At 53.3% G+C, this 13,356-nt stretch overlaps 1 protein-coding gene across 1 annotated transcript; it reads right to left on the bottom strand.

The window, feature by feature from the left end:
- Positions 1–8,881, bottom strand: C1QTNF6 (C1q and TNF related 6). Its single transcript, XM_036400952.1, has 3 exons — positions 8,668–8,881; positions 4,601–4,838; positions 1–3,008 (listed from the first exon to the last, which is right to left on the bottom strand). Exons 2-3 carry the CDS (start codon positions 4,830–4,832, stop codon positions 2,461–2,463), a joined length of 780 nt encoding a protein of 259 aa, XP_036256845.1. The 5' UTR covers positions 4,833–4,838; positions 8,668–8,881; the 3' UTR covers positions 1–2,460.
- Between the last annotated feature and the right edge of the window lie 4,475 nt (positions 8,882–13,356).

The raw sequence follows: 13,356 nt of genomic DNA, 5'->3' as shown, positions 1-13,356 counted from the left end.
TGCAAAACAACCAAGGAAAAAAGTTTAATACCACTGAAAAAATATATATATACAAAAGTTCTTGGAGTTTGTTTGGTTTTGTTACATAAAGCACCATTAATTCCAGAGTACATCACAACTCAGCCTATTACACTTTCCAGAAAGCACCCAATACTCCTGAAATCTGATTTAGCACCAAGGGAATGCCATCTTGTTTAGCACCAGAAGCCTGTTAAACACACCCTTTGGTCCCCCTGCCCTCGTCTCTCATGTGCATCAGGCACCCTCTGGCTGCTCATGGATAGCACAGGAGACCTGTCACCAGCATTCATTCACCAAATAGGAAAGGAGAAAGAAGGAAGCTTGTTTATGGAGATATTCAGTGTTAGAGAGGCTTGCTTCTCCTCAGGGAGGCATGGGGCACTGTAAATTGACTGTATTTGGGTTTGCAGCCTGTTGAGGAAAAGAGAAAGGGATTCAGTCCCGAGTATCACTTCCAGCTTTCTGCTTCCTCTGCTATCTGAAATCCTGTCCCTGAGCAATTCCACACACTTGACCTGCTAAGGGAGAGGAGGAAACCCACAGTCTCCTTTAGTTTCCATGATCCCTTCATGACATGTTTCCCTGTGAAAAAATCAGCCTTGCCTTAGTGAAACTTTGTTTTTATACCCATTGCCTCATTGACAGTGGTGGGGAGGATCCAGAGCAAAGTTCCTGAAACTCACTGCAGTCGTGCAGCTTCCTTAGAAAAGCATGCAGATAAAGCAAACAGGATAAGAGAGAAAATGCCCTGCAATTTTTTCAAGGTCAGTTTTAATATTTAGCCTTGGTCCCTGTTCCTTTGCTATCCCGGGCTGTGTGTACCAGACATAATCTTGTACAATGATGCACATTTCTTCTGGGAGAGCCCTGGAACTCCCAGGTGCTATAGGCAGAGACCATGGCTCATCAATGAGACAGCAGAACCCACATTAAGTCCAAAGATTTCATGACCAGTGATGAGCAGAGAAGAAATACCTGTGTCTCTCCTGCTTGTCCTGCCCTGAGATTCAAAAGAGACAAGTCCTGGCACTGCTGTTTATGGGAGCATCACATGGAAGTAGGTTTCCTAAAGTGCTGAGCCAGCCTCACTTGCTCCCCCAGGACTGCAGCATCCCCACCAGAGGGATGCCAGTGGGAGCAGTGTGAGACCAATATAAATAGTACTAGAAAACCCTACCACTGGCATTCCTTTCTCACTGCGACATCTCCAACCTGACAAAAAGAGCGAGGGTTTGTTTAGCCACGTGTTTTCCTCACTTACTCTGATGAGATTGCCAGAAAAGGGCATGAAGCATATGGCAGGGAAGCTTTTAACCCTTGGGCAAGGTGCTGTTGTCTCACCTCTATCTCTGTTCCATCACAGAGGCAAAGACGTGGCAGCCTGTCCACATTTGGAATGGATTGAACTGCAATTGCCCCTACAGCCTCAAGCTCAGGCCCTGAAACAGTGGTCCTTCAATACCAGCGTGGGAGAACCACCTTCAGGAGGACAATGAAATGGCACCTCTGCCAAAGGAGAGCAGATTTGGGTTCCCTCTCTGGACTAGCTTCCCATAGCTGACGAGCCAAGACTGAGTAGCACCCCAGGGGTTTTCAAGGTTTTCTCTCTCTGTCTCTCGTTCTGTACTGCTGATCCCTAGTGGGAACAGAATGGCTGCCTCTACTGAATCATGGGCAGATGCCCATGAAGGGTCTGGCCAGGTGTCTGGCCCTTCATCCCTTTGAAGAGCTAGAGATGGCACAGAGGAGGACAATCCCACCAGGTCTAGGTTTGACAGCCAGCCTGGAGTCTGAGACACAGAAGAGTGTCTATGGAAAACCAGTTTAGAAGGCCAAGTGTTCTCCTTTTGAAAAGACAATATCCTCTCCCAGTGCTCCTACATCTTCCTTGTGCTACAGGAGACCATCAGACCTCAGTCTGCTCTCAAGACTACAGATAACAGAGGTGACATCAAGACCTTGTTTCAGGCTGCAAAACTGAAACATGTCTAGTTGGGATGGAGAGGAGCCAGGATGTACCTCAGCAGTGGGGACTTTCTAGCCCTTTCCACAGGAGTCCTTTGTGTATGAAGCCCCAAGGAGGGACACAGGCCCAGGAGCAGCATTTTATCTTTCCTCTTGCTCTAGAACCCTAAATGCCAGGGGCAGCTTGCTGGCAGATTGAGAAGAAGCCAATAACCTAAGTTGGGGTTATGAGGTGAGGGGCAAGAGGTGGTAGTGCCATGATGTAAAGTGGACAGATACAGGTCTGGCTACAAGAGAGCGTGAGGTGGGAGCCAGTGTGGCAAGTTTCACACTCGGTGCCAGAGATTTGACAGGCCCATTTCCAAGTGATTTGCAGTGGTTACGGGCAGTAAAGAGAGAAAGAGAGAGAGAGAGAGAGAGAGAAAGGAAGAGAGAAGAATAAGGAAAAGGCCTAAGAGCCCTAAGGAAGAGGAGTTATTCAATGCTGGGCTTGACCAAATACCCGCTGAAGGTGATGTACACATCAACATCATCACTGTAAATGGCATTCTCCCGCTCCCGCTTGTAGAGCCTCACCCAGATCTCATCATTTTCCTGGAGCTCCAGCATGAGGCTCTGGCTCTGCATGATGCTGCGGTCGCTGGGTTGGGCATACAGGATGACAGCCTCCTCTTCGTTGTGCATGATGTGCATGTAGGTCTCCTTGAAGTTCCAGGTGTGGACATTGAGGCTGAAATAGTAAAGTCCACCCACTGAGCAGTAGAACTTGCCATTGAACATGTCGAAGTGGCTGTAGAGGTTGACGAAGACGGTGTCAAAGATCAGGACCTGGAAGCCCTCGCTGCTGTGCAGCGCTTTCTTGCGGCCCACGGAGAACGCAGCGTACTGATGCTTGCAGGGGTCTCCTGCCGTGCCCATCTGTCCCTTGCTGCCTTTCTGGCCCTGGGCACCCCGCTCGCCTCGTGGTCCTTCTTTGCCCCATTTCCCTGGCATCCCAGGCTCTCCCCGGTCTCCTTTCTCTCCTACAGGAGGAAGCAGAGGACACAACTCCTGTGTGATACCAGAAGATGTGGAAGTGGCAGTGAGAAAGCCTAATGAGGAGGAAGAGGATTGCACAAGAATGGGGCAATGCCAGAAGAGGGAACACTTCTGAGGGTGACAATACGACTGCTCTTCATGGGAAAGCAGCTAGCAGAACTCTGGGAGTGACTGTAGTCTCTTCTCCAATGAATCCCCTGCTCACCAAATGATGTGGCTCTGCTGGAGGCACCAGGATGTCTCCCTAGGAGACTTCAGCCTCAAAGGGAGCCCAGCAGCCCACAGTACTGCTGGGGCTCCTGACCTCTTCTTCCTCCCCCACACTCCTTTACCTCCAGCACAGCCTTACCTCCCATGCACCTCTCCAATGACCCAATTATCCACAGAGGATGCACACTGGTGTGGCTGTAGGCTGCAGGAGGGGAGGAACTGCTAACGCCTGTGGGGGAATATTATTAGGGAGGGACAATAGGGTGGGTCAGAGAGAAAAGATCCAAGCTGGACTGGGTAGATGGAGCACTGCAGCTTAGAGGGATGATGCTTTCACAATACTGGCGTGCTTTGAGCATCTTGTATAATTAATACTGCACTTCCAACGTGGGGTATGTGCACTGCCCATCACACACTTGGGCAGGCATCAATACATAGAGAGACCAGCACCAAAATGTACTTTGTGTATGCAGAGAAGAAATGGGACTCAGAGCAGCCTCCAGCTCTAAGTGAGAGCATTCAAAATCTGTATCTTGTTCTTTTCCTCCTCTCCATCCCCTGCATGGTATTGAAGGTCCCCCTATGACACCCCACTCTAGTCTAGGCCTCTATCTGCCCTTCTGAGCTTTGATGGATTACAGCTACTTCCAGGCAGGGCAGGGAAGGGAGAGCATCCGTCCAGTTAACCCAGAAAAACCACAGAGATACAAGAAGCATGTGGCAGCATCCAGCTGGGAACAGGCTTTTGCCCACAGCAAAGGCTAAAAGGGGAGTCCTGAAGGGAGGAGCTGATCTAAAATAGGGAACCCTTTCCCATTAGCCAAGCCAGCCACTGCAGGGTGGAATGAGCTGGGGGTCACTGCAAGTTTAACCTGGAGGTGCTTGCAAATAACTGCTGCTTCCCTTTGCCCTCCTCACGATCCCAAATGCACATGACCCACGGTGCTGGAGAAAGTTTCCCCACAACCTCCCTAGGTGCCAATGCCCTCCAAACATGCTTATTTTGCAGTTGATAAGGAGTGTTCCTTCCCTCGGGCACTACAGGACTCTGTAAGTCTGAGACAAGGAATGCGTCCTCCCAGCTTGGCAAGAGGCTGTCCTGTGTTAGCAAAGAGGACTAATTAGCAGCAGGCACATCCTGAGACACAGAGATCACAGCAGAGATAGCACTGACTTCTATCCCGCCAGGCTACTCCTCATCACAGCACAAAATGCCTAAACCCTGGGCACAGCATGTGTGGTCACTTATCCTCCAGGATGGCTCCTGGTGGTCTCAGGACAACAGCAGACCAGCAATCCAGCTGTCACCTCCACTGCAATGCCATCAGTCCCTGAACCAGCCTTGGCATCCAGGGCAAAGACTTACCCTTCAGAATGGTGATGTTGATGTAGGGACGGACCTCTGGCACTGGGTAGGGAAAGTGGTGGTGGCTGGGAGGGACTGGTGGGGTATCTGTGGAGGAGTCCAGTGAGTCACAACAGCGCTTGCAAGCACCAGGGCCTGGTTCTGTGAGGTTGGGTTCATCAGCGGGTGCCCCAAACACAACAAGAGGGAGAAAAAGGAAGGTCAGGGATGTGCGCAGGTAGGTTATGTCCATGGTGACCTGGGAAGATATGAGGAAGTGCCAAGAGTGAGGTATAAGAAGGGGGACGACATAGGGGATGGAACAGAGATCATGATAAAACATCTTTCTGTGGCTGGGGCTGGGGTGGGATGAAATGGTATTGTCCTGTGGAGGGAGCTTACAGGCTTAGTGAAGGCTGCAATCGGAGCAGCAACCGCATGGCCCATAAGGATGCCCCACGCCCTTCTGCCCAGGCCAGTGGAGACTTGGTGCTGACCTTAGGAGCAGGCTTGATGCTGACTAGGCAAACCATTAAAGCCACTAGAATATGCAATCCCCAGGCTGGGATAGAGGAAGGAGACAGAATCATAGATTTGTTAAGATTGAAAAAGACCTCTAGGGTCATTGAGTCCAACCTCAACAGCTCTTTAAGAAAAGCATGCTCTGGTAGGCTGCTCAATCTGTGGGAATCACTGTAAAAAATTCTCCAGCCCTCCTATCACTACATACCAACTCTTTATAGGAATCTAACTCCAAAATCCCCATGTCCCAGCAGAGATGCCTCTTCCCCTGTGGGCTGGGAACCTAACTCCAGCCCCCTCCTTTCCCCCCTCAAATCCCACCCGTCCCGGCGGCTCGGTCCCCTCCCGCCCGTGCCCAGTGGGTTCCCAGACAAAGCCCAGCACCTTCCCGAGGGGCCGGCCGGCCCCAGCGCAGCCTTTGGGCGGACCCGAGGGGAGCTGCCTCTCTGCCGAGGGTGAGGGACGTGAAGCTCCACAGCTTGCAGAGAAGCGTGCTTACGAAAGACAGGCACGCCAAGCAGCGGAGAAAGCCCCTGTGGCAGCCCGTGCCCCATAGTGCTGCCTGCCCCGGCACCGCGCAGCGCTCACCCCGCGGGCCGCAGCTTCCCCTCTCCGCGTCCCAGCCCCGGCTCGCCGGCTCCCCTCTGCCTGCAGGGCAGGCCCCCGAGCCATGGCTTTAAGGAAGCCGGCTCTTGGCACAGGCACTGCGCAGCGCTGGCCGGGTGCGCAAGCCGGGCTTGGACCGGCTCCCTCCCCTCTCCTCTCCCGCCTGCTCCCTCCCTGGCTTTGGGTGCTCTCCATCCCAAACCGGCTTGGGTTTCAGCGTCTTTTTAACTCTTTCCTAGGAAGTGCCGTTTCCTTGCACACGATGTTAGTTTGGTTTTATTCTCTGCCTTTTCACTTCCAGCCAGCAAAAAATGCAGGCAGCACGGACTGTGCCCTGTGCAAGGGGTGGACAGCAGCAGGGCAGTGTCCCACCCTTGGCATCTCAGGATGGACAAGGTAAGGTGCATTGGTGCAAGAGACAGACTTTCCTTCAGGCAGGGTGCTACAGAATTCTGCCCTCAGTCCTTTGTGCTAGTCCCTTGTCCCAGGGCCATTCTTGGCCATGCTCTCTCCCCAGCTGTGCCTGACCCACTCATGTCCCCAGACTTCATCTTTCATTCTCTCCTGCATTGTTTTTTCTGCACATCACTGTGGCCTCTTGCCCTAGGCATGATATTTCTAGCAGGAGCAGCTGCCAACTGGGAGAGGCATCAGTTTTTTCCCTCTCTGGTCATCCCCTCTGCCTGGGCAGAGCCCCAAGCCTTGTGCTCCAGCACGTGTCATCCCCCGGTCATGTCCCCTGGTTAGGTTCCAGGCCAAGCTTTTTGGATGGGAGGGGTGTGCCTGCTCTGAAGCCGAGCCTGGCTGCTGGGAGCTGCCTGCCAGCAAAACTGGGGATCTGGAAACAAACCCTGGCTGTGACCATTGTCCCCAGCTTGGCGCCAAGCTGACAAGCTTGTGCCTTTGGGGTAAGCACAATGTGGATGCACCAGAACATTGGAATGAAGGGCATTTTGGAGGGGAGAAGAATGCAGGGTGGGAGAGATGGGAGATTTTTCTCACACTGCAGAGTCTGTTGGGAAGAGGATTGGAGGATTCTATCCTGCACCAAAACTGACCTGGGTATTTATACCCTGGGTATGTTTGGGGTGGGGGGTGTGTGCATATACGGATCTTTGGGAGGCAGAAGGAAGGATGGACAATACCTCTGCTCTGCAGGGGTCAGAAATGCCAAGTCAGCACTGTGCCTCCTGCAATTTCCAAGAGGAGCTGCAGAAGGCTCCAAAGTTTCTGAGGGGAATCAGGTTTTCAGCGTGTCTACGTGTGCTGAGACTTTTTTTCCCTGTTTCCCTTCTCCCATTTGTTTGGTTTAGGAATGGGAGGCCCCGCTTCCCAGAGAGTGGCTGGCGTTTGGCAGGACCCCAGAACCACTGGAGAAGCAAGCGGAAAATGCTGGGAAAATATGCACTGTGAGCTGAGGGGGAAGGGAGGAATGGGGGCTGGGAGGCCTGGAGATATTCTCAGGCTGCCTGTCAGCCTGGAGCTCAATGAACATGGAGCGAACATGCCTTCCAGCTGGGGCAGGAAGAGGATGGAGAAATACACTGCTGAGTGTGTGAGCTCCTCACCGGGCTTCAGCACTGACATGCAACGAAATCCACTGCAAATTGCCCACATTTGCCTGTGCCTCAGTTTCCCCTTTGGGGAAATGAGGGGCGGGGGGGGGGGGGAAGTTTAGGGGAATACACCTGCTAATGGAGCCTTACCAGCTGACAGAAGAGGAGTTTTGTGATGAGTTGTGTTGTCTACTCCTGGCTGCTGCTTGTGGGAATTTTGGCAGCTGACAGCACTATTAAAGGCAAGAAAAATTTCTGGGGTGCATGAAAACTTGGAGACTGATACAGAAGACAAAGCTTCTGCAGTGCCTCTCTCAGGTTTTCTTGCCTGGTTTATTTCCAAACATGACATTACCCACTTGGGCTTCTTGGCCTTATGCCTGGCCTCTTCCACCTTTCTAAGGGAAACAGGTAACAGGGAGGCCATTGTCCTCATTTCCGTCCCACATTTCCATCTGCACTCCTGAGCTGCTCACAGCCAAGCAGATGTTCTTCATGGGGGACCTCATCAGCTGGAGCCTTTGTCTGTGTCTAATCTGATTGCAAGAACAGCTCACAGTGGGGAGTGAGCAGGACTTTGTATTTAATGTCTCATCTGGGCTGAACAGGGACCTGCCAGGAGCCAGCAAACAAAGATGTGCTCTGGTGGCATTGCCCAGCTGGGCAGAAGTTTGTGCCAGTAAAGACACTTTTGCTAGAGTAATACTGTCCTGTTCCCCAAAGGGAACAGTGTGTACCAGCAATATTTTGCCAGGGCAGTTACATGTACAGGAGATTTTGAGAATTCTATCCAGGAAACCTGTGCCAGCCACGCTTTAAAGTGCAGTCCAAGCCTGAGGGCACCTTGTGTGCCCAACAATCTTCACTCTCCCTCATCACACACTTTGCCTTGGAGGCAGCCCAGGCAAGCACTGTCCAGATTATACTGCAACAATCCCTGCTCAAAAGCAGCTGTTTCCTCCTCCTCCTCCTCCATTTCCTCCCTTTTCCTGTACCCACCACAACACTGGCAAAGTACAGGGGACAAAGACTGTCTCTACCTCACTGGCTGTATCCATCCTATTACCCCACTCTACCACAGGTATGGAGAAGGAAATTGATGCTTTCTCTCCTGTCTAGCCCCTGTGTACAGCTCAGCTCCCCTGTGGCACATGTGGACCATCTGCCCTGTTGCACGCACACACACACACATCCACGCACAGACACTTGCCCTTCGCAGCTCCTCCCTCACCAGGGTGAAGGGGAATCATTTGCACCAAGAGCCAGAGGAAGAGTCGCTTCTCTTCCCCTTCCTGACTGCTTCTCCTCCACCACAGCTGCCTTTCCTTCCCCATTCTCCCCACTCATCTGCCCCTGATGTTCAAGAGCGCCAGAAGCCGGGAGGGGCAGCGGAGCAGCCCTTACCTCCGCTCCCCTGGGCAGGGTCCCGCGCTGGGTTATCGGTATCCCGGACCCCGTATCCTCAGCTGCTCCTGCTTAGCAGCGCGGGAGGGAGGGAGGGAGGGCCACCGGGGCCCAGCTGACTCCAGCCAGATGTTCGCCAAGTGCTCTTATGTAATTACTGTCTTTTCCATCCTGCCTCCAAGGCCTTTGTGAGTGCCTCCCCTCCCGCTCTGGCCCGTGTTAGGCTTGGCTCTCCCTCCCTCTCTCCCTTCTTCCCTCCCTTCCTCCCTCCCTTCTTCCACCCACCCTGCACAGCATCACAATTTGCTCAGCTCAACAGCTGATTCCTTCAGGAAGCAAAGTTAGCTTTGGCTACTGCTGTTACTACCCTTGGAGAGAGAGCTCACATGTGTTTTAAGAGCTGGGAAGGGATCAGCAGCACTGCTCTGCACTTGCCTCCTCTCTATCCCAGCCTGGCTGCTCCTGGGTGCCTTTGCCTTGCCCTTTCCATAGTGCCTGTAATTGGGGAGGGGTGCACCTAAGACATTAAAAGGTGGCAGTGTGGTTTTTTGCTTCAGTAATTTGTGCCCTCGGGTTATCCTGTAACAGCAGCTGTCACTCTGCTGTACCAGGATCGCTGATCATCTCTGACCAGGCAGCAGAAGAGGCTGGGCAGAATTGATGACCTTTAAAGGTCCTTTCAAGCCCAAACTATTCTGTGATTCTATGATTAGATGAATCTTTTCCAGCCTGGGGACTCCATGTCTGTGCACAGGGCTTGTGCAACAGCCAGCCTGTGTTACTCAAGAGCACCAGCATGGTTCAAAATCACTGGCTTAGAACACTTTCTATGTCTCTAAGGATGGGCAGACCTATTAGATGTCTGCTGCATGGCTACATTTCTCTCAGACTTCTGCCCATGTGGGGCCTGGACCAAGCAGAAATGACACGTTCCCTGGCTGTATGCGGGCTGCTGCTGAGTTTGAAGGCACTTCTGCCAGCAGGGATTTCTGCTGTGTGCTGCTTGGCGGCCTGGCCTGTCTCACACAGAGATCAAGGCCTGGCAAAGACTCTGGTTTTTTTTTTTCTTTTCCCAGTGCATTGCTGAAATGCCACGTGGCTGAGGAGCAGCTGGAAGAGCCGTTCACCTGCACTCATTGTTAGACCTGGCAGTCTCCAATACTGAGCATGAAAGTGTGAGCTTGTCTTCTACTTCCCAGTGCCCTCACAGCCAGTCCTTGCGTGACACAGCTGAGCAGGGAGGGAGTCAGACACTGGCTCACAAGCTGCGTCAGCTGGAGATGCCTCACAGCATCACCCAGGCTGCCTCTCTCCCCATCAGCAGCTTTTCCAACTTGAGTGTCCCATCTCTTACCCTGGCTTTGTGACCCTGCCTGTGAGACCAAGGAACTGTGCTGGTATCCACCCCAAGCTCTGGCATATGACTACAAGGACTATCCCTACTGCAACCAGGAAGAGTTTGCTGCTTTGTGAACATGTAGATCCAACAGCTTGGCTGGGTGGGAGATACCAGGTGACATTGTAGCCTGTTTGAACCAGTTCTTAAAAATAACCTTCAGGCAAGCCTGATGCCTTCTGCTTCTCAGAATCTACATGCACCTGAAGGCCCCTTCCTCCCATCCACTGCTGTGTAGACCCAGAAAATTTTACTTTTTTGCCACCCTCTCCTATGCAACCCCCTCCTCGACTTGCCCGTATCACTTATCAACAGTAGATCACTGCTCAGGGCCTATCAGCTCTCACAGGGAGTGCTGAGAAAGTTGCACAGCGGTTTGGGTGAGAAAACTTTCTTCAGAGATAGCCATGAGCTTTCTCACCAAAGAAACAAAAACTTTGTGCAGGGAGGAGGGGGTGGTGGGGCATGAGAGGATAGGTTGATGGGCAAGGAAGCTGGTGTTTAAGAGCTCACAAACTCTTGGATCTGTGAGGGATGCTTTCTGCTAAGGGAACCATACTGACATGACAGAATTATAGAATCACAGGGTGGTTTGGGTTAGAAAAGACCTTCAAGATCATCTAATTCCAAGCTCCCTGCCACGGGCAGGGACACGTTCCAGTAGATTAAGTTGCTCAAAGCCTGGCCTTGAATGCTGCCATGGATGGGGCAGCCACAATGTCTTTGGGCAACCTGTGCCAGTGCCTTACCACCCTCAAAGTGAACAATTTCTTCCTCATATCTAATCTAACCCTGATCTCCTTCGTTTTAAAGCCATTCCCCTTTGTCCTATCACTACATGCCATTGTGAAAGGTCCCTCTCCAGCTTTCCTGTAGTCTCCTGTTAGGTGCTGGAAGAGACTATAAGATCTCCATGGACTCTTCTCTTCTCCAGGCTAACTACCCCAATTCTCTCAACTTGTCTTCATAGGACAGATGCTCCAGCCCTCTGATTATCTTCATCACTGTCATCTTGGACCTGCTCCAACAGGTCCATGTCTTTCATATATTGGGGCTCCCAGACTTAGATGCAGCACTCCAGATGGAGTATCACCAGAGAGGAGCAGAGGGGCAGGATCACCTCCCTCGACCTGCTGGCCACGTTTCGTTTGATGCAGCCCAGGACACAGGTGTCTCTCTGTGCTGCGAGTGCACAGGTCCCTGCGGATGTCTGACACGCGGGGGGTTAGCACGGAGAGGCTCCAGTGCCGCTTGGCAGCCCCGGTGAGCAGGGCAGAGCCCGGCCGATGCCGCTTGCCGCTGCCGGCCGGTGTCCGATCCCCCTCTGCAGGACGCGCCGCGCAGCGCCCGCATCCCCGCATCCCCCGCATCCCCCGCGCCGCTCGGGGCCACCCCCGCCCTGTCCCTCCCGCCCCGCTGCGTGTCCCCCGGTGGTGTCCCCCGTGCCCGAGAGCAGGGCAGCACCGGGACCGGCTCTCGCGTCCTCTCCGCCCTGCAGCCGCTCCGGCTCCCGAGCACGGCGGGGAGCCGCGGCGGGGCACCGCCTCCCCGAGCGCTGATTGCCAGTCGAGGCATCCGTACTGCCGTGCCCCGGGGCCCTGTTTGTCACGGAGAGGAGGCTGCTGCGCTGCAGCCCGGGCACGTGTCCTTGCCCGGCTGCATTGACGCACTGGCTGTGTGTCTGTTTGTGCATGACGTGCCGAGTGCGAGATCTGCGTGAGCCGGCTGCGTGGTGTGTGGCGTTTGCACCGTTTATGCTTGGGAAGGCAAAGAACAGCAATTTTTCATGAGCAAATATTTGCATATTTTCCACTCGTTCGAGCAGATAAAGCATTTCAATTCTCTGTCGGATCCTCAGGAGAGCTAGGAGCATCTTCTTTTGAAAGGTGTTTCCCCTTTTTCTATTCCCCTGTCTCTTTTCTCTGGAGGCTACTCCATTACAACAATGCTTCCTGCCCCCTCCACACACCCCCTTGTTCCACAGCCCTGTACAATAGCAGAAAGCAGAACATGGCCTGGACAGTTTTGCTGTTGCCTGATCCGAGCTGCTGTGATTCCCTGCTGATGACAAATACAGCGGCTCCCTAACAACAGCTTCGAATGACATTATGTGTGGGCTGTGTTGGTAACAGCCTGGAAATACACCCTCGGTTCTGCACACTGGAGCCCCTCTGCCACCACCATTCACCACCCTTCCAGTTTTCCTCCTGAAGATCCACTGCAGGGCAGAAAGGTCACACTGAGTGGGTCAGCAGATGCTCCAGACCACTGTTGTGTGGTTGGGTTTGGTGTGTGTGTGTGTGTGGCTGTGTGTGGCTGTGTGTGGCTGTGTGGGGGGGGGGGGGGGGGGGGGGGGGGGGGGTGGGTGTGGGTGTGGCTGTGTGTGTGTGTGGGTGTGTGTGGGTGTGGGTGTGGGGGGTGTGTGTGTGTGTGTGTGCGTGTGTTTGTGTGTGTTTGTGTGTGTGTGTTTGTGTGTGTGTGTGGGGGTGTGTGTGTGGCTGTGTGTGTGTGTGTTTGTGTGGTGTGTGTGTGTGTGTGGGTGTGGGTGTGGGTATGTGTGTGTGTGTGTGTGTGTGGGTGTGTGTGTGTTTGGGGGTGTGTGTGTGTTTGTGTGTGTGGGTGTGGGTGTGTGTTTGTGTGGGTGTGTGTGGGGGGGGTGTGTGTGTGTGTGTGTTTGTGTGGGTGTGTGTGGGTGTGTGTGGGTGTGTGTGGGTGTGTGTGGGTGTGGGTGTGTGTTTGTGTGGGTGTGTGTGGGTGTGTGCGGGTGTGGGTGTGTGTGTGTGTGTTTGTGTGGGTGTGTGTGGGTGTGTGTGGGTGTGGGTGTGTGGGTGTGTGTGGGTATGTGTGTGTGTTTGTGTGGGTGTGTGTGGGTGTGTGTGTGTGGGTGTGTGTGTGGGTGTGGGTGTGTGGGTGTGTGTGGGTGTGTGTGGGTGTGTGTGGGTATGTGGAGGGCCCTTGGCAAGGTGCAGCTGCCCCCTCCCAGCCTGAGCCTGTTGCATTAAGGTGAATGTGCTGAGTTCTTGGCGTTGGTGCTTAGGCTGAGCAGCACACACAGGTCTGGGTGTGTGGGCACCTGTGTGGGTGGCCCCATATGGTCTCATGCACACGCATTTTTGTGCTTGAATCCGTGCATGAACATGTCTGTGTGTTTATACACATCCATGTACACACACAGAGAGAGGCATGCAATCATGCAATAAACACTCATTTGCATGCATGCATGCATGCACAACACACACAGATGCCTCTCTCTATCTGCTCTTGTGGGCTCTGATGTGTGTGCACAAACTCTC

Source organism: Molothrus ater, chromosome 5, assembly GCF_012460135.2.
Source record: "Molothrus ater isolate BHLD 08-10-18 breed brown headed cowbird chromosome 5, BPBGC_Mater_1.1, whole genome shotgun sequence".
Lineage (NCBI taxonomy): Eukaryota > Metazoa > Chordata > Aves > Passeriformes > Icteridae > Molothrus > Molothrus ater.
The sequence above is the reverse complement of the archived record's forward strand: the minus strand, read 5'-3'. Positions and strand labels throughout refer to the sequence as shown.